General features: G+C 44.0%; 1 protein-coding gene across 46 annotated transcripts in view; it reads left to right on the top strand.

Moving 5' to 3' along the window:
* Positions 1-20,518, top strand: part of MAGI1 (membrane associated guanylate kinase, WW and PDZ domain containing 1) — a 361,242-nt gene that overhangs the window by 313,639 nt on the left and 27,085 nt on the right. For all 46 annotated transcript variants that reach the window (XM_074603161.1, XM_074603156.1, XM_074603163.1 and 43 more), the window contains 2 exons: positions 11,077-11,108; positions 18,638-18,854. In XM_074603161.1, the coding sequence (XP_074459262.1) occupies positions 11,077-11,108; positions 18,638-18,854 (249 nt within the window). The remainder of the gene's footprint in view (positions 1-11,076; positions 11,109-18,637; positions 18,855-20,518) is intronic.

The raw sequence follows: 20,518 nt of genomic DNA, 5'->3' as shown, positions 1-20,518 counted from the left end.
AGAGCTCCTTTTCAGTTGCTATCCCTAATGATGTAAAGCCATGGTAATTAGAGCTGCAATCAGCTATTCAGTGCAGACTTGAGCTCTTTTGAACAAACCACTCACTTCTGTTTGCCCTTTAGGCTTGCAGTGAAGAGTGAGTTGAAAGTTATGCCACTTAAGCATCTCGTTGCCAGAAAAATTCAAACTGTCTCAGCCACTGCTAAATTAGAGAAAAAGTGAGTCCAAACTGCATTTAGGACAAAAATCACAACCTGGGAATCATCTGACCGTTACCACAGAGCCTGTTTGGCAGTGCCAAAGCTTCTGGAAAGGGAAGAAAAGTTCACCATTTCCAGCAGTGTTTTCGGTTCCTAGTACAGAGGGCAGAGCATTATACTGGGGTCTTTGTCCCGTGCTTGGATCCGTAGGAACTCCTGTGGAAATCCCTCTTGCTGAGCACAGAGCTGCTGGTATCGTCTTGCATGCCACCTTTATGGTTGGTTTTCTTACCTGCTCCCCAGCCCACCACATTGTGGCAGCTTCTTCCCTGACCCGAAGCAGGAGCAGATCTAATTCCTCTCTGCTGTGCGGTGTGCTCAACTGACCTCTATGGTTTTTGGAAATCAAATTTCAATTCACCTCTTACCTTCTGTCGGTGACCACCAGCTACCAAAGCTCCCAGTAGCTGCTGCTCAGGTATCTCCCATCAAACCTGCTCGTTGAATCTCAGCAATTTGTCACTCAGTGTAAGTTATTTTGAGGCGTACACTGAAAAATACTTGATATTGTAGTGCAAATAATACCATGCAGAAATAACGGGGGATATTTTTGATAGCTCATAGGCACCCCTCATTAGTTAATACATTTTTTGTAAAAAATTAGAATCATAATATGCTTAAAAAAATACATGTCCATGTGTAATGCCAAGATTTCTTTTTCAAATTCATTAGTTTGTATTCCAGGGTTATTACTTTGTAATTCCAGATTTACGGATTTCCTCATTAAATTGGGAATCTCATTGGGCATTTAAAAATCTGTCTTCAAGTGTTTCGCCTTGCCTGGGAATAAGGGAATCACACTAGTAAAGTTTTTAAGTTGGTCTACAAACTGCATTAAAAATGAAATCAAAGTTTTTTGAATGTTTTGCAAAGTTACCTTTCCATTTTCTGAAAACAGGCAATCCTAATAAAAATACATTGCTGAAACACTTTTTCCATACAATTTTAACACAAGCTGCCTCATTTCCATGAGTTATGTGCAGGGAAGGAGCAGGTCTGGGGGAACCTTTGGTTGGGAGTAGTTGCACCTTTTTTTCCAAACCGCCAAGTCACTCTTCGTTATTCTCTTCTCTCTGTTAAGTGGAATTATATTCTAACACTGCCAAAAAAAGTTGATGAGACTTTAAAGCAAGTTTAAAGCAAGTTTGATGTCACATTTACTATTCTCTTACAGCTTTATTCTGATTAGGGACTAGTATATCAAGGAGCAGACAGAAAAATCAGTTGAAGGCAGGAAAAGATGAAATAAAGGAAATGTTACTCATTTGGATATTTTTAATACGAAGTTTGAAGTTCATATCCCTGATTAGAATTGCTTATGTGCATGTATTTCAATCCCCTGTGCAAGTTAATTTTCCTCAAAACAGCTCCGGAGCCTTAGATATGCCTTTTTGGGGCAACGCCGTGTATTGTTATGCAGCACCTTACACTGATCACTGGTAATTGGTTTTGTAAAGCAAGCTAGCAGGAACTTGTTTTCTCTTTGTGATAAAAATAAGCCAAACTTAACATTTAAAATCAGGTCGTCTTATGAATAATGTAATATTTCGGGATTACACAGTGTTTTTCTCCTTCAAAGTGCTTTACAGGTGTTAATCTTGGTGACATTAGCTGTTTGGTTTTGATGGTCTGAATTTGCAAGGCTTGGGATAACTGTGCTTCCCAAAAACATGAAGGGGGAAATTTTGATGCTGCCGAAGTCCGTGGTGAGGCTCCCATTAGACTCCAGGAGGCAGCAGGGTTTCACCGAGGTTTGGGATGCCTACAAATGCCTGCAGCCACAAAGAGTAATTGTCGGTAGCTTGTTCAGACACCAAATAGTTTGATGTGCGTTACTAATGTTCATACAAATAGTGCATTTGCGGGAACTAATTAATTAGCATTACAGGTCGTGCTGTAGTTTCTCAATGCAAGGCATCCAGTTGCAATAGTAAGCAACAAATTTAAATATCAACCTCAAAAAGCCCAAGTGCTTAAAAATCCTGCGTTAAGCTCCCAAAATTTCAGATATAAAAACACCACATCAGAGTTCTTTTTATTTCAAGCCTCTAGTATTCATATTCAACTGCCTTTTCTAAACCCTGGGAGGCTAAGAAACTCCAAACAAAGCATATTGTCATACGAGCACCTGACTCCAAAACCAACAGCTTTGTAGTATTACAGTTCTGATATTAAAGGAGAGTCGGCGTCGCTGGTATGTGGACATTTTAATTGCCTGCAGAATTTCCAGCTCTTGCTGGTGCGATGCGTGCAAAGTGCTGACGCTAATCTGTTAGTCATTTGAGGCACAAGTGTTTTCCCCTCAGCTACCCTTCATTAACTGCATTTGCGCTGGTTCTCTTCTAAAAATGAGTAAGCAAATAAAGAGATGCCTGTGAAATCTGCTTTTTGGGTCAGCATTAGTTTTACATCAATTGCCCCGCATTTTTGTGGCAGCATGGCCTATCTATGCTATAGCTTGTGTCCCCCAGATACGTGTGTCATCTGAGCTCCAGAGTCACTTGGAAGGGTGAAATAGAATCGAAGCGTTGCTGATTCATTGCTTGGCATTTTGTTACACATTTTGCATTAATTTTAAGGGCTGAGATACCATCCTAAAGTTTTAAGCTATTTCACGAAGCGTGCTTTAACTCCAGGAGGAAACCTGTACTTTAATTATTATGGAGGTGAACAATTAACATATTTGGGATAACAAAATAATTTCACCTCTGCGTAATCTTGCACACTGGCAGCACAATAGTGGTGGTGTGCACGTTACGCACGTGGCTGCCTTTCTGTGGCAGGGAATCTAGATCTGCTTTAAAATCAGCAAGAAGACCGAAGCATTTGCTGAATGCTGGAAGAAAAAAATGTCTGAAATCTTCCCATCAGGATGTTTTATTGCACGAACCACCTTATCTTGCAGAAAGCAGTAGGCTCTTAGATGAGAGCAAAACAGGAGGTTGCTTAGCAAATGAAAGATGAGAGTGCTGAAATTCTTCCTAAAGGCTTTTTTTCCTCCCTAGCTTGAGGTTTTGAAAGTCGGCTTTTTTTTCCGCCCTTATGTTTTGATTTAGTTTTGGTATTAAATGCTGAAGTGGTATAAGTGGAGCAACTCAAACCCACACGGTGTTGTTTTATATCAAATGTGATGTGTTGTAACACAAGGTGGCACAGCAGAACCTAATACTATGCTTTAGATAAGGCAGATTTAGCTAGGGATGTGCCTCCCACATCTTCATCGGGATTTGCAGGGCAGGAAATGGAGCAGACTTGGAGCTGTGCGGCAAGGGGGACGTTATTCCACCCAGTTTTTCCTCCGACCCTTACATACTGCCTGTGGAGCATTTTGCTGTGCGTGTACTTGTAAATAACGAGTTTTTATCAGCCACGTTGCAGGTAGGTGCAGTGGCTGCTGCCCTGATTTGGCATTATAATAACCAGTCATAACAGATTTAATGAGGTATCAGAAATCCAATAAAGGTCTTTGTTTAGTGCTGTAATTAAATACATTTGGAGAGTCGTTAACAGCAATAGCAGGTGGGTAAAACTGAGGGAGAAGGATGGCTTTGTAATGGACTAGTCAATGGTTTTGTTCCAAGGCAGATTGGTTTTAAATATGTATCCTCATGTCTCTAAGTCTATACTGAATTTAATTTTTTTCCCCTTCTGCACTGGGATTTTATGTTAATTCATTTTTGTGTTTTGGTTGGGTTTTTTTTGCTTGGTCAGGTGGACTTATTTTTGTGATGGTGATAGTAATTAGGACTATACCAGCGTTAAGACTTTGCTGGAGCAGTGTCTTTTGTGCCAGAAGACTTGCAATGTACCACGAGTTGGACTTGAGAAGTTGGCAGGACTTGTAGACCAGAGAGATTTGGTAGAGGAGGATGAGCTTCAGGGAGATGACACATCTGGCTGAGGATGCTGGGGTAGGTCAGGGCCGTGTGGCTGGGGGCACATGAAGGTGTAATGTTAGTAGGGATGTGGCAGGTGAATATCAGTCTCCAGGAGGTTTGACTCCATCCTTATCATTAAGGGTTAATTTCTGAGATGTACAGTTACACACCTTGTAAGTATATTGAGTTACTGATTTATTTTTATATAAAACTGTATTTTAAATCAAATAAAGTCATGTTTTGTGAAAACATCTGCAAATCCATTGTCGTCTAGTAAAGATTTTCTGCCTTAGCCTGCCATGTGTGCATGTGCGTGCCCCAGGGCTGAATCTGGCTAAACATTCTATAAATATTAGCTTATTATTAAGGGATGTTACTTATTAATAGCAACATCAGACGAATGCCAAGAGGGCCCTATTTGTAGGCATCCCATTTGTGCAGGCTGCTCTCCACATATGAAATCCAAGAATCTGCCATAAGCCACACAGGTTTGAGCGTGTGGATTTACACCTTGTATCATCAGTGCTGTGATAAGTCTGAAGACAAACACCCTCTCCCTCAGCAGGATACGTACAGATGTGACAATAGCAAAATACGGTTTCTCCTCTACCAGTGTCCTCCGTGCTGAGCTCGGAGCAGCACATGAGGTTGGCCTTGAGATGCTCCTGCCCTTCGGTACCCACACGGCCGTGCCACAGGACGGCCAGCCGAGGAGAGGGGGCTTTGGGATTGGACATCTTCAAAATTGCAGCATGCCCAAAAACTTGTGAGATGTGCTCTAGAAATAAAGTTTGCAAGTCATGGATTTTGTCAGCTTGTGGAAAAGGGTAGGTACCTTCATGCATATCCACACGTGTATGCTTATGTATATGAAAAAAAAAGATAAGTAATACATGTGTACGCACACGCACATATTTCTGTAAAAAGAACATGGGGGTTTCTAATGACTTTCCAGTTCTGGTGTTTACCTGCTCAAATTCATGAGGTTTCAGAAATTTAATGTCTATTTACATCTTAGGAAAAATTTCTTCACTGAAAGGGTTATCAAGCATTGGAACAGGCTGCCCAGGGAAGCGGTAGAATCACCATCCCTGGAGGTATTTAAAAGTAGACATGGTGCTGAGGGACATGGGTTAGTGGTGGTTTTGGCAGCGTTAGGTTGATGGTTGGACTCAATGATCTTAACGGTCCTTTCCAACCTACACTATTCTATGGTTCTATATTTGTTTAAATATTAACAGAGATTTTCATCTAAGCATAAGACTCCAACAACTCAAGCTTTAGGAAAAACTCTTCATTTAATGAGTTTCAAAATAAATAAAAGGACTGCTGACATACTTTCAATCATCAGTTAGGTGGGTAACTGTCACACTAATTCTCAATCTCTTTATTATCTTACTGTTTTGGCATTACCATATGTATCTTAGTACATAGTTAAATTTATATTTTTGTAGTAATTAAATAATATTTTATTAGCCTATATCTTCTTTATCACTTTTAAAAGCCATTCTGCTTTGAGATGCTGAAAACATGACTGAGACTTCAATTACGAGGAATTGTTTAGCATCCTGACTAAGAATGACTAATTGAGACTAATACAATTTAACATCTTTAGAGCATCTAGAACTGAAATTCTTGTTAATGGCAATAATATAGTATGGCTCATTATGTTTTTTGCTAGTGCCAGTGGGTTAATAATGCCTGAGATGGTCTCTTGACAACACCGCTTTCTTAACATTAGCATTAGAAACGTGGCATTTTTCACTGTATTTGCTAGTTACCAAACTTGATTTATGGCAGGGCTATATTCCTGCAGTGTAAATTATTCTCTCGCTTAAAACTTGTATCGCATAGCTAATTTTTTTGCTAGTGCAGTGACACTCTTGTTATGCAAACCGCAATGATGGGCAGAAAGGTTGGTCCAGGGACAAGGTAGGGGTTTTCTTCTTGATGGTGCCCCTTCTGCCTGTGTGGAGGCTCGCCTCTCGTGCTGCAAATTATTCTGGTATGTTTTCTTGTTCTTTCTCCAGTCTGGAAAAGATCAAGTTCCATCTATTTTTTTTAGATAGTATTTGTCGCTTATTAGAAATTCTTTCACGATGGATTATACAGAATCAAGGGGATTGCTTTGTCACCACCAACCTCCCCTCCCCTGTCTCCTGGCAGCACTAATGGCCATTAGCGTTAATTATTTAGAGTTCCTTGTTTTGCACACAGAAACAGTGATCAATGTGCAGTGCCAGGTATATGGTTGCGTACCCCCTGACTCCAGTACTTTAGCCCTCGTCTTACAAAGTGTCTGTTTTCTTTGGTTTTTACTTGGCGTGGTGTAAGCAGCACTATTTAGAAAGCTTGTTAATTTTTTTTTTTTCCAGGCAGGAAATATGTTCCCCTGTAAACGTTAACCTTGTGACACATTCTGAAATGGTTCTTTTCTTGCGTTTTTATTCATCTCCTGCTAATTTTCAGCGCTTGAGCATTCTGGGTTGCAGACCATATAATGGCAAAACCAAATGGGTGACCTTTTCACCCAGGTTCACCTGTGGCTTTTTTTGCTGTTGGATAGGGATGGTCCACAGGGTGTCCTGATTGGGAGTGTTAAGCAATCATGAGAAGTGAAGATCTAGGCACAGTGGTTCTTTCCTTTCATGTGCAAAAGCACCCCAAAACTGAAAAATGTCAGAGTAGCCACAGACATTGTAAGTAATAAATAAGGTGATACGTCTGGCTTTTAGTTTGGCTCTTAGAAATTTCAAACGCCTTTGTAGCAGGGGCGGATTGTGCAAACCGGTATTGAATTGTTCCCACTTCAGCTGAAATCACATTGAAATATATACTTTTTTTTTCCTTTTTTTTTGTGGAGGGAGAAATGTTCACGCCAGCTGGCCTTCACATAACCCGGCTGTTCAGATGAGTTGACCGGATGATTCCTGTGGTGCCTAGAGATGGGTCTTCCTTAACACTCAACTTCTGATCATTTTGATCCACTGTCTCTAAAGCACAGGACTGTGGAACAGGGCATGATGTGTCTGATGTCCATCTAGGTAATTTTTGAGGATTTGTGGCCTTCAGAGCTCACGCCAGAGTCAGGTCCAGGCTGTGGTATGGATTTGTAGTCGCAGGTTGCATTCTGTATATGCTCAGCAAAGCAGACTTTTCCGTGCATCATGGTGTTCCCGTGTTACTTTGGTTGCATAAAGACAAAAGATTTGAGGAAATGTTCCTGTAAAAATTGAGGACCACTGCATGTTAGAAACAGCAACGCTTGGGGCCATGGTTTTGTCCCATGGGTTATTCCATGAACTTGTCATAGGTAGAGTTAGGGAACTTACAGCTTCCCAGCTCCAAAAGTTTAACTACAACAAGATACAAAATTAACACATGCCAAATGGTTTGAAATAACCTGGGTTGTGGCCTTGGTTCCTGGACCTCATCCCTCACAACGTAATACGGTGTCACACAACAGAAACGCTGCTCCTGATGGGTAATGGCGTTAAGAGTGCTGAAGTCATGGTACAAAACTTGCTTAATGATTTGTATTTTTTCCCCAATGTTACAAAACGTAGTTGAGCAGATGGATGCAGCCAGCTGTACATAGAGCTTTAGGGAGTACTGGGGAGAAAAGAGAGAGGTTTTTGTTAAGATAAATGTAATAATCTCTGTGATAATTAGTTTAATTTAGATGCCTGCATCTGACTCATTTTTGACTAACCTTGTATGAAGCCTTTCTTGCCTTGCTGACGAGCCTGTGAATTTAGTTTGATTACAATCCCTTTTTTTGTGCTTGTGGATTGCTCACTGATCACTGATATTTTTCATTAAGCAGTTGCTTTATTACATTGTTATTTAGAGGGGAGTAATTTGTGTTTTCTAATTAATTTAATTCCAGGCACATTTAGTAAGTAGCTACAGTGAGCCCATTCAAGGGGTTTTAGGTCATATTGACATTGTTTACCAGATGTGCTCGTTTGTTTTAAAACACTGTTAACTCTGTGATGACAACAGCCCTGTTCAGTCGCATGACACCGTTCCCAATCTGCACCTCCAAAAAACCCCCAAAATTAGAAGATGCATGTCAAGTACTTGTGAGAGGTGTCCGTAGGCATTAAATCACAGAGGAATTATGTTGCAAACAGTGTTAATATAAACCATTACTATTGCATTATCGGATTTGAGGGCAGAGCAGCGTTCTGCCCTCAAGAAGCCTTTCGGCTTCTCTTAGCGAGGGATGTGAGTGGCGTTACTTCCACCACTGAAAAATGGGACAACACCAAAGAGATGCAGACTGGCTGTTAAGCCCGTGCTGGGCTCGTTTACCTCTGGAAAACTTGCAGCGAGGTTTCAGGAGAGAAGAGGGCAGCTGGGAGGATGAGCATACCAAGCAAGACACGGCATGAGCAGTGGCCTGGGCAGTGGTGGGACACAGTTAATGTAATCAAAATCCGAATGCGGTAATTTATAGTTGTCACCATCCCAAACTCATAGGCATGGGCAGTTGTTTATGCCAGAAACTTTTCGATAAAGCTCAGCATTTTCTTGCTAGTGATGCTCCCAGGATTTGAGGGTTATTCAAGCACTTCGTGTTCATTGCTGTTAGATACTCCATCCCTTCCATCACCTGAGCATGAAAACTACATGTTATACCTATTGTTTGCTCATTTGGCCTGCTGTGTCAAGAACTGGGGTTTTAAAATGAGACCCTAATCAGATGAATAAATAACTTTTTTACAGGAAAATGTACAGGCGGGTTATTCCCCTGACAATAAGCTCATCCCATGAAAAACTACCAACATTTGTTAACGTGTTCTGCATCACTTATTTTGGTAAAAAGTCAATTACTGCTTGTTCTCCAGCAAAGGCTGGCACAGAGCGGTGACACTGTAAGATTCATCAGCCTCTGAAGGACCCAACAAACAATGGCCTTGTATGTGTTTTCTCTCTCTTTTGTATTGGAACAGCCAAAATTAATGACAAACTCTGAAGGAAAGGTTTGTTCAGTAGTTCATACTTAGTGAATGTTAACGTTTAATGCTTGTAATGCAATGAACTGGATTCTGCTGCAGTTTGAACCAACAGCCCAGCTGCATCCTAGCTTTATTTTTTGCGGGGAACATTTAAATTGCTGTTGGTCTGTTAAGGGTGCGTGCGTGCGTGGGGATCTGTTCTACCTATTGATTTAATAGGAAAGAGCATCTCTTGGAAAGGGAGAGTAAACATGTGTGCATGCATGTGGAAGGGGAGAGAGAGGGAGGGGAGAATCTCTTATCTATGTGTTTATCTCTGTGATAAATGATGCCTGTTAAAAATGTGACTTGCCATGAACGTTATCAGTGCTTTCCTCTTTAAGGGTGTTTCACAAACACAGTCACCGTCAGCAGAAATGAAGCTGCGGTCTTGATTGTTTAGTTCAAACAGTTTTGATGTTTCATTGTCCCTCGATCAATCAGCGCCTGGAGGGGTATCAGCTATTGACTGGGAATGCATCAGACTGACATGCAGAGCACAGATATTCCTCAAAAGCTGAAAATATTCCATTTAAAATACTCATTACAGTTTGCATCCCAGTCTGTGAACAGGCGGCAAAGTGAGCTCTGTTTATCATTTTTAATTGTGGATCCTTCCCTATTCGGAGCTAACATCTCCCAAATTACCTTAAAATGAGCTTCTTCCTAGACAGATTTGTAATTCGCTTGCATCACTTATTTTATTCTCTCTGTAAAAGTTAGACAAGGGCATGGGTTTTAGCACAAACAAAATGCATAAAGTAGAAAACATAATGCGGCATAAATGCCACATAAATCACATCCTAAAGACAAAAGCAGATTTCAAACATCTGAATTACTGAGCATTTAATGTGGAGTGTAATCTGTGTTTTGGCTTATGTTTGTTTTCTGGAGTGTCACACAGAGCAAGATGTGGGGATTTCCCTCTCCTCCAACAGTGGAGGAAAATTAAGGTGATTTGCAAAATGCCCAGGAAGGGGCTTTTCCTGTGTTGTAGGTAGATTCCCCAGACGAGCGTCTCCTTTCCTGCTGGGAATTGGGCTATGTGCAGAAGTAGTCGATAGAAATCCCACCTGAGCTCTCTTGCTCATCACAGAGCGAGTAAGAGGCTGCTCCAAAATGCAAAATTGTCCTTGAAAAAACCTTCTCCGGTGCCCTCCCAGTTGGTTCTTCCTTTGCATCGACTGCAACCTGTGTAAGCCCCCCTTCTCCAAGCTCCCTAGCATCCCCCGCAAGGGTCAGGACATTTGCAGTGCTGTTTTCAAGCTTCAGCTCTCTGAAATTATAACCAACAGATAAAATCTCTGGCTTCAAAGATTAGGATGGACAGGGAGGACAATGTGTGTTTTCTGAGTAACATTCACGTTTTTAGGGATAAAAGCTTACTCCTCTGCATTGTTTTGTTTTCCTTTGCCCAGCCCGTGCCTCCCGGCTCAAGCCGATGCAGAATTTCCTTTCAAAAATCAATTTCTAGAGAAATACTTTTTTAAAAAATCAACCTGTTTCCCCTGCGCCACCACGATTGGTCCGATAAAATCGCCGAGCCGATCGCGTCAAAAGGAAATAGCCTGGGCTTAATTGTAAGCCAAGTCTCCCGTAATCCAGGGGGGCATTTGTGATTCTGCCCAAGCGCTGGGTTTCGGCGGCCGCTGAGGGCTGTGGGTTTTCTCTCCCAGCCTCCCGGCTGCTGCGGCACAAGTCAGCAGAGCTAATGCAGATAGAGCTCTCCCCCCGCTCCCGCTTCCCCGCTCCCGTCTCTCGCTCCCTCTCCCCGTGCTTTGATTCGATATGAACAGACTGGTAACTCCGATGCGAGAGGGAAAGCTGACATAACTCTGCAGATGGCTACGTTCGGATGATACACCTAGGGATTTTTCTTTAAGGGAAGGTAACGTTGATGCTAATGTTTATTTTTCCCTTGTTGCCATTTTTCAGGACTGCCGGTCCCAAAGAAGAGCCCAAAGTCGGTAAGCACTTTTCAGCTACTATTTTTGTGTGTTTGTCTGGTTTGAAGGAGAAAGGCATGAGTTCGCTTTGTTTTCTTTGTGGGTTTCGATTGTTTTAAGTTGTCTTTCTTTTGCAACCATGATTACCTTGCACGGCTCCTGCTGCATGGGGAGATGAAAGAGGAATGCAGTACGGAAGGGGGACTTGTTTGCAAATAAAGCCTTAGGTTTACAGAGCCTCTTCCCTGACAGATGAGCTTCCCTGTTGTTTAACTTACCAAAAAAAAAAAAGCTATTGTTTCCTTTTGGAAAGATGGGAGGCTCCACCTTCTTGCCAGATAGCAATTCCTGTCGGGTGCTCATAGGCACCAACCTTTTCCATTAAGTCCCTGAGTTTTCTCGAGTACCCTCGGCTGAATTATTAACAGAACGGGAAAGCATGCAGCTTGTCGAGAGAGACAAAGCATGGACGGAGCATGATTTCAGTTCCCAGGGAATACAGTTAGCTGTCCGAGTGCTTGCTCCGGAGGCATTTTCATACTGAGCAGGATTGTGCTGCAGGTGTGAGATTCCTTATATTTAAAAAAACAAACAAAAAACCAAAAAAACCCCTAACAAACCAACCAAACAAAAAAAACACAAACAGAACAGTGTTTCTTGTGCCTTCTGATCTTATTTCCATGTAAAGCTGTTACCTGGATGACATGGCAGCTAATAGCATGGAAGCCGTGATCTAAAGTACCATTAAAGCTCTGTGCATGATATTGCGGAAGAAATTAACGTGCTATTTGTATGCAACAAAAAGAAATGTTTTATTTTTAAAGGAAAGGGAATACTTGAAGCCTGAAAGTTTCCAGTTATCTGTTCAGAGGGAGGGGAGGGAAAAAAGGGAATTCTCTCCCAGTGGCTTTGGGGAAGCAAAACGAGTGAGGTCCTTGCCGTGTTGTGAGCTGGTGCGAAACTTCACGGACAGTCCCCGATGGGTGCCAAAACCTGCAGCCGGGCACAGCCCACCTCGCTGCAAACCCCGGCAAAAGGTTTATGAAGGGACTGAGCAGAAGGCTCCTGCTTTTAATATGAGCTCTCTGTTCATCCGAAAAGAAAGCCCTGAAATAATTAATGTGATTCTGATGGCTTAGGGCAGCGCTGATTAAAGTCACGTGAGCCCAGGCCTCTACCATTGTCAGCTCGCATTAACGTTGAGAGGCAGAAGTGCGGGGTGTGCTCCCTCGCAGATCACAGGCATGTCAGACCCTGCACGCTCCCTCCTGTCATACGCGGAGATTATTGCAGCCTTCGGTAAAACAGAAGCGAGTGTGTAAAATACATACGCGTCTGGCACGTTTCTTTTCTCTGCCTGCACTTTTTTCCCCGGTCGGAGCAGGAGCGGCTGCACTCGATCCGGACTCTGGCTCTTGTCATTAAACTAGTCCTGAATGAGTCTCGGTCTCTTCAAAGCCAGGAGGCTCCTGCTTTGCCGCACGCACATTCGGCATCAGGTAAAGCAGGACCCTGCCGTGTCAGACACCGCTCTGGTCCACAGCGATGCACCGTGAAAATCTGAGCAGCATCTCAGTCCGTGTCGGGATCATCCTGCCTCGGTGAACAAAGAGGCTGTTTGCAAACAGGTGTAGCCCTGCAATGGCAGATTTCTCCCTACTATTTTCTCTGACGAGGCGGTCAGCCCTGGGAAAGCAGTGCCATTCCCTCGTGTGCCTCTCCCAGACCCCTTGCCTTGCTTTAGGGGTCTCTCCAGTAAGTTTTACTATGGCCCTAGGCGGTGCTATTGCCTCTAAAGCGCAGGATTCACAAAAAGCAGAGCCTTCTGTTCCCCCTGCCTGCACACCGGATCATTTGCATCGGCAATTAGCAGTGATGTTTTACACTGCCGCATTGTGCAGCAGCTTTAATAACCGACTGCTACTCGGCGGGGCAAAGCAGAGCATGTCGGAGCCGGCACAGCCGCTTCTTTTTTCCTAGGCATTGGTGACATGCACGAGTGGAGCATGGAAACCTGGAGCAAAGCGCCCTGGGGCACCCCTGTGCAGAGGAGACAACTGTCCTTGGGGCTGTCTGGGATGGATTTACACCAGCATCAGAGCTCCTGCAGCCAAGGCGATGGTCAAACACATAAAAGCAGGGATATTGCTAAACACCTTCCTCGGTTTAGTTTCAGGGCTGCTGCCGGGCGAGGGGAGCCCGGCCCTCTTGGCCATGAAGATTCCTGCTTGCTCGTGTCCTGGCTGGGGGAAACCAGGCCTGCCCTGCTGGCATGTTCCCTGGCTGGGGTGCCGTCTCGCTGCACCCTGCCCGGGCATTTCCCGGGGATGGTTTGCTGCACTTGCAGCTTTTGGGTGAAGGTGGGTGCTGCCGGCTAAGCTGTGTCCCTGCCGGCTGTCCCCATTGCCACACAGCTGGCTGTGGGGCTTGGGTTGAATGTGCTGCCTGTTTCCCCAGCTCCCTTTGCCCGACACTGGGGGAATGTTTTCCAGCATTCCCTTATTAATAAATTTGCTGCAGTTAGAGGACAGCGTACATCCAGGCCAGGAGCAGTTGGCCCATTCTTAACTTGCGCTCATTCTTTGTTTCTTCTGCCGCACCAGGGAAGACACGAGCTCAGGTCTCCATCCTCTTCTGCGTCGCTCAGTGCAGTGACGAGCCCTCCTCTCTTGTTACTTCCCATCCTTTCCCAAAGCCTGGACACACTCCTGACTTGCTGCCAACAGCTGTCTCTTTCTCAAATGTGCCCTATTTTTAGCTATCAGCCCCAATCCCCTATTCCCGAAAGGCTGTTGGATACCTCCCGGCTGGCAGGAGGTGTTTTAGCCCCGTGGGGAGGTTTGTTAGTGCTGGGGCTGCGGCACGGTCTGGGGATATTTTTCTGCATTGAACTCCATTTTCCTGGGCTGTATTTTTCAGCCAGTGTGTAACTTCTGATGGGGTTTGCTCTTTATCTCAGTTTTTAAGGAGAGTTTTTCAACCATGGTGAAAGAGCCAAATTAGTTTAAAGAACAGTTTGCAGCTGTACGTGGGACTGGGCACTTCCAAGTCCTTTCTTCCCCCTTCCCCCCACCAAGGACATGCTCACGGCAGCTCTCTGTGCTGCTTGTTTGTTTTCCGTTTCCCATTGATTCTTCTTTAGATGAAAATGGGTAATATTTTTGTATTGAACATCTGGGGATATACATTTTCAGTGTGAAAGTTCTCTAGTATAGCAATTTCTCCTGCAGTTATCCTGGTATAACATGGAGGAAAACAAACTTTTTTTTTCTTTTTTTTTTTTTTCCTTGTTGCTTGCATCAACATACTCCACAAGGGGGCAAAGATTCCCATTTCCAGCTCGGTTTGCTGTCGCTGCCAGGACCAGCTTCTCCAAAATGCTCTAGAGCACAAAATCTGCAGCTAGATCGTCAGAAGACAGGATCACTGCCGGGGGAAGAAAGTGCTAAGCTCTTCCAAAAATCTGATTTTTCTTTTGGGTGTAAATACATACATTGTCAGCGTAGCTGAATTGTGGCCAAAAATGCAATTCCGATGCACAGCCTGTCCCTGACAAGAGACTTGCCCTGTATTTCGGGTGGATAGGCAGCACTTGGGGCTCTGCTGATGTCCTGTATTTGTCAGGAGGAGAAATTGGTTCCACAGCACGAGGGTTTGTACAACAAATCCCTCTTCATTCAGACACCATTTTTTTCACCCCATCTAAAATGCAGTGGGAGGAAACCACAGCAACCCTTCCCTCTTGCGGTTTTATGGCTGGAGAATCCCGTGCCAAAAAGCTTTGGTGTCCGTTCATGCCGCAGGACACGCTCCCTGCCACCATCCCCTCTTCTGCTGCGGGTTTCTCTCTCCCTGACACAGACATACACAACTGCTGCTAATAATTAGTGTCCCATCTCTGCCTGCAGCCACCTCTCAGCTGTGTCACGGGCCTCGGTCGTTTTAGCAGTCACTGTACAAAGTAACATCTAATTACTCTTTCATTTAGCACGAGTGACAAACTGGTCTCTGCTAGGTGGGTATCTGTAGCATTTTCCAGGCACTTAGAGACTTCTGCAAGCGGTTTTCCTTCTGTCTCCTTTTGAAACACAACAGCTTCAAGCTCCCCGGCTCCTGTCACCTTTGCTGTTTTCTTCCCTCCCTGTAATCAGAGGATGATGGAGCGCTCAGTGTGCGCTCACTCAACCTCTCTGCTCAGGGAGAAGCTGCCTTTCAGTTCGGCAAATGGAGTGCCCGTGGCTGAAATGGGATTGCACAGTGGGGGGAAGAAATCCTGGAAGGCTGATGTATGCCCAAACCCTGACCACTGCTGCCCACTGTCCTGCAGCAATGGCCCCCACAGATGCACTCAGAAACCCAGGCACATTGTCATTCCTGTTAACCTCAGCCAGTGGGGAAAGGGCAGCTAGAAAAGACTTTATTCCCAATGGTACGTTTTCTTTATCTTATGATTTGCAGGATGAGCACTACAAAGTTTCAGCAAAGGCGTAGGGAAGCTGGCGCAGACCATTAATCTCAGACCTGAGGCTTGGGTAGGGCATGAGAAGCTCCAAACTTCCACATGTTTATTTTGTCATGGCTGTAAGACAGTACCAAGCTGATTGTTTTTTCCCATCGCCTGTGTTTAAGTGTGCAGTCTGCCTAAATGGAATCAAGGTAGTCATCGTAGTCTTGATTTCTAGCCATTTTTGGTCAAGAGTCTTTCTGGCAAGCTATTTATGCTTATCAACAGCTCTGGAGAAGACCATCGACTCTGGGGGGGCAGGGGTGCTCTTGCTGACTTGGGTGGTTCAGTGCCCCACGCTTTTGTAGCTGCTGTCAGAAGTCAACGTGATTCAGCTGATCTGCTCCGCTTTGCACTGAAAACTATGATCAGCATCTCTGGGTGAGGTCCGAACCGCCCGCTCTGCAGCACTCTCTCCCCAGCAGCCCTGTGCTCCTCTGGCCCTGATTTCCTGCCCGTGTGTGAGCTGAGCGAGCCGGACAGCCAGATCCAAACCCAGGAGGATCGCCCCCAAAGCTAGGAACGAGGCAGGAGATGGAGAAGCCATCCTTTCATTGGCCTATGGTCAGCTCATCTCTCTTGAGAAAGCCCCAAGGCTTTTCCACCTTTGCCCCAAGGCACAAATGTCTTCATCTGGGCAGTCCCCGCGGCAGGAGAGCGGGGTCCTGGTGATGGTGACGTGCTGAAGCTGCTACAGCACATGAAAAGAAACTTGGCCCCAAACCTCATTTGGTGATGTGAAAGTTGATTAATACTGTCTTGAATTAATTTAATTCACATATTCATTATTTCCACGGTTGTGTTCCCCTTTCTCTGTTCCCCTCTTCAACTCCTAAATAGAGATGATTCAGGCTTTTTGAAGGAGCTATTGTTTGGAAAAGCAACTGTCCCTCTGAAGAACTTTTCCCCTATTTCTCGCAAAATGTCTGTGTATTTGCAGTCGCAGCTCTAATTTAACTAGAGGGGGTTTTGCTTGAGAAACACACTTCCATTTGCAACCCAAATATGAAACAGAGTTCATCGTTTGTTCAGTGTTCAGACCTTTCATATCTTCAAGTAAGAGCACTATTTAAAGTTCAAACTTTGTTTCTTTTTAAATCAGAAAGTTTTCAGACAGTTCTTGACATTTCCCCGAGGGCTGAATAAAGCTCCACATTTTGGTCCCCGTACTCCAGCTTCTGTAAACCAGCTATTTCCAGTGAGATTGCCCTGAAGTTTCACAGGATGCTTGTAGTTATTTTAGTAGTTTAGCCAAACAAACAAAACAATCCAGATGGCTGGACTGAGAATTGCAAAGTGTTTTTTTCTTTTTTATATTTTTGAGTTACAAAGGAGTGATTATCCACAGCATAGATGTTTTAAAACGGCTTCATTTAAAAACTGAAGGGCTGCTTGTGAATTAGGTTCTTTTACCACTTAAAAAGCTAAAAATGTTTGAAATTGGCTCCGATATTTGTATTTGAAAGTCTGCAGATGAGTAATCACAGCAGGTATGCTTTGTTCAAAATTGCTTTAAAGGACAAAGGCGATTTCACATTCTAGTCGATCGAGATATCATTTAAAAAAACACTGGTAGTGGATCAACAACCTGAATGGAAGGCTGCGGGGTCAAAGTCGTTTGGGCTGTTGGAGCTGGTGGGGGTTTTTTCAGTGTAAACCTAAAAATACATGCAACAAAAAAAACCCCAGAAAATATTATTGTTAAGACTCAAAAAGAGAACGCCTTCTCCTCTGTAATTAATTCAGCCCTGCTATGATGGAGCATTGGCCACCTGGGGTTCCGTGTTAGGGATAAGGGAGGGGGTCCCCAGACCTGTGTACATTCCGGCCCCCGCCCCGTGCTGATCCGCTCTGTGTTTCCCGCTGGCTTTTCTTCCTCCCCCTGCTTGGTTTTCTATGGAGAAGTCCCTGAAAGCCAGAGACTCCTTTTGCGAAGTTTTTGGGTACTCCCTGCCAGCAGGAGGCTTTAAATTTTTGTCTGACGTTTCTTGGTGCGAGTGGCTGACCCCTTCTAGCCAGGAAATTGTGGATGTCGTAAAAGCAACCTGTAGGATGCTATTATTCCGGCTGCCCTCTGCGTCACAGCAGCCTCGGGAACATGCCAGTTCCCTGTGCCAGAGCAGGTGGGAGATTGGACTCAACCTCGATGGCAACCCAAGGTCATCTCAAAAGAGCATTAAAAAGCATTTGCTGTACAGTTTGGGGAGCTCTTGCTGAGGGAGGATTTTGCCGCATATTGAGTAGTACAAATCCTGGCAATGCAAATGTGACTTGTGCTTCGTTTGAGCACACCGTTGTGAATTTGAGTGAAGAATTATGTACCCTGCTTAGCTAAACATTGAGCAGACAGAGCTCTTGACACACTGCTTTTGAATAAGCCTTGAATTTAGGCAGACGTATTTTTTCCTGTTTTAATACGCTCAATTAAAACAAGGAAATCAAACTGCAAATAGACATTTTCGCATTTGTGAAGGTCTGCTGTGATCCTGTGGATGCTCTGGGAAGCAGGGGCATGAAAGTGGCACTCTGTTGTCCACCCAGCTGTGATGTGGGGGATGCAAGAGCTGCAGAGGAAAAGGGATCTTTCATAGTAAGGGCTGTGCTTGCATGTGTTTCAGAGGGACTGTTTAAGTTTTCACAGTGAAATTTGGTAGTTTTTCCCTTTTTCTTGCAGTTAGAACCTAATGTTATCTGAGTAGAAGGTTGTTGAGTTTTTCTGCCTTAATGTAGGAAAAAATAAGTGCACTGAAACTAGTAACCTATAATGAGATTTGTTTTATGTGTAAGATGGAGAAGTGCATATTTTTTTATGATAAATTACTTTGTTTTGCATATCTCTTTCTGTCAGTCTGCCTATCAAAATCCGTCATCGGGGAATTTAACGGTACCCAGCATTAACTGGTGGCAGCAAAACTGTGATTTATATATTTACTTATGTGCATGCAGAAGCCCTGATCAAAGAAGAGAGAAAAATTGATGGAAAACACCCACTCAAAGACCAATAACCGTCTGTTCTCTCTCTTTCCACTCGCTTTCTTCCTTACAGCAACCACTTGAAAGGAAAGACAGCCAAAACAGTTCTCAGCACAGCGTCTCCAGCCACCGCAGCGGGCACACCGCTTCTCCCGTTCACAGCACGCAGGTGCTGCCCGACTACACCGCCGCAGAGGCGCCGGCTGCGGATCAACCGGACACTTCTGGGCAGAAAAAGCCAGATCCATTCAAAATCTGGGCCCAGTCCAGGAGCATGTATGAAAGCCGACGTGAGTATGAAGCAGGTGTGGTTGCTAAGGCTACGGCTCTGGCAGCTGCTCTCTGTATATTTTCTTTGCGAAGAACTGAATTTTTTTAGATTTATGTTGAAAATATAAGGCTTCAGTTTGTTAATTTTGTGTCTGTCAATGATATCTACTTGATAGAGGTGCACTTTCCTCTCTGATGAGGAATTAATTTAGATCGTCTCTAGGAAAGGGCACTAAGACCAAAGCTTAATACAAAAAAAATCTCTTTAAAATTAAAGACTGTTTTTTCCCTTATTTTTTTATTTTGCCTTTAAATTAGGCTTTAAATTTCTAAGTTTCTTATCCAGATCCTAAACTCTTTTTTGAGGTTAAGACTCGTTGTTTGATATGCATAGGAATTTCAGTAAGGAGGGGGAGTATTTAGTTTGATGAAATTAATATCAGAGGCTTTTCCAGTGTCACTCTGGGGAGGAAAAAATCCAGCTGAGCCATTTTACTTTGACCAGAGTGGACACTTTAACGATACAGATATCAAATGCATATTGTAAGTGGCTTTTATGGCAATTAATAATCTGCACACTTGGCTAATAGTTCAGCAGGGCTTTGACTCTGCTTCAAGACTATAAATATGGTTTCAATCAGTTTCTTCTCGGCAAATAATATAAACACGCTGGCTTTGCTTTAATTGCACTGCTGAAGATGATCGAATCTGTAAAAGCTTCTTAAAGAAAGTAGACAACTATTAGGTTCTTTTTCAAAAGCAATAGTTACTTTAGTTATAGAAAAGGGAGCCTTCAAAGTCTTGGTGCTGTAAGAGTCTCACCTGGAGCTTGATTTTATTGTGCTAACTGGAAATTGGTAAAACCAGTATGAAATTAACATTACCCCAGAATGAAAAATGGTAGGACTGTTTTTTCCTGACCAAATGAATCACTTCGAAATCTTATGTCCTGGAAAAATTAAATCATGAGTCACAGTTTCTTGGCTGAAGATGCACCTCTTCGGATTGAATGTTTCAGCAATGCAGTTTGTAGGTGTCTCAGCTTCTGCGCGCTGCTTCCCTTCCCTTCCCAGGGATTAGGCGTCCTCACCCCGCGGGCTCTTGGGCCAGGCCATGCCGACACACAGAGGAGTGCACTGACGGAACTTGTGCATGCATCTCATTGAAATAGGAAAAAAGGGCAAAAGCTGAGGGACAGTAACTCTCCAGCCCTGCAGAGCTGCGGGCAGAGCTCCTCCTTTTCCTGCCCGGATGGACAGGGCTGAGGCTGTCCCATGGCACCAGCATTACCCCTGCTCAGCCCACGTGGTTCCCGTAGGCACTGTGCTGGCATTGCCTTAGACCTCCTGCAGCTACTTAGCTAATTTCTAATTAACTGTTTAACTCATACTAATTAGTCATTAGTATCAGCTTAGCAGCCTTAACTCCTGCCTGTCTTTCCTGATAAAACCCGAGGCTGAGCTGGAAAAATACTGAAGAGCACAGGCAGCAGTTGCGCTTCTGTGTCCAGCTCCAACACCATGTGCTAAATCCTCCCTCTTTCCTCGCTGGCTGCAGGTATCTTGTAGAGGTTTTATCCTTATCTGTGATTAGAGCCCATTCAGAGGCTTTTTCACTCTCTCTTGACCTGCTGGTTTCCCACATCCCATCTCTCCCTGTGCCACAATCCTCCCTGCTTGGGCCT

This window comes from Larus michahellis, chromosome 10, assembly GCF_964199755.1.
Source record: "Larus michahellis chromosome 10, bLarMic1.1, whole genome shotgun sequence".
NCBI lineage: Eukaryota > Metazoa > Chordata > Aves > Charadriiformes > Laridae > Larus > Larus michahellis.
This window is presented reverse-complemented; position numbering and strand designations above follow the sequence as displayed.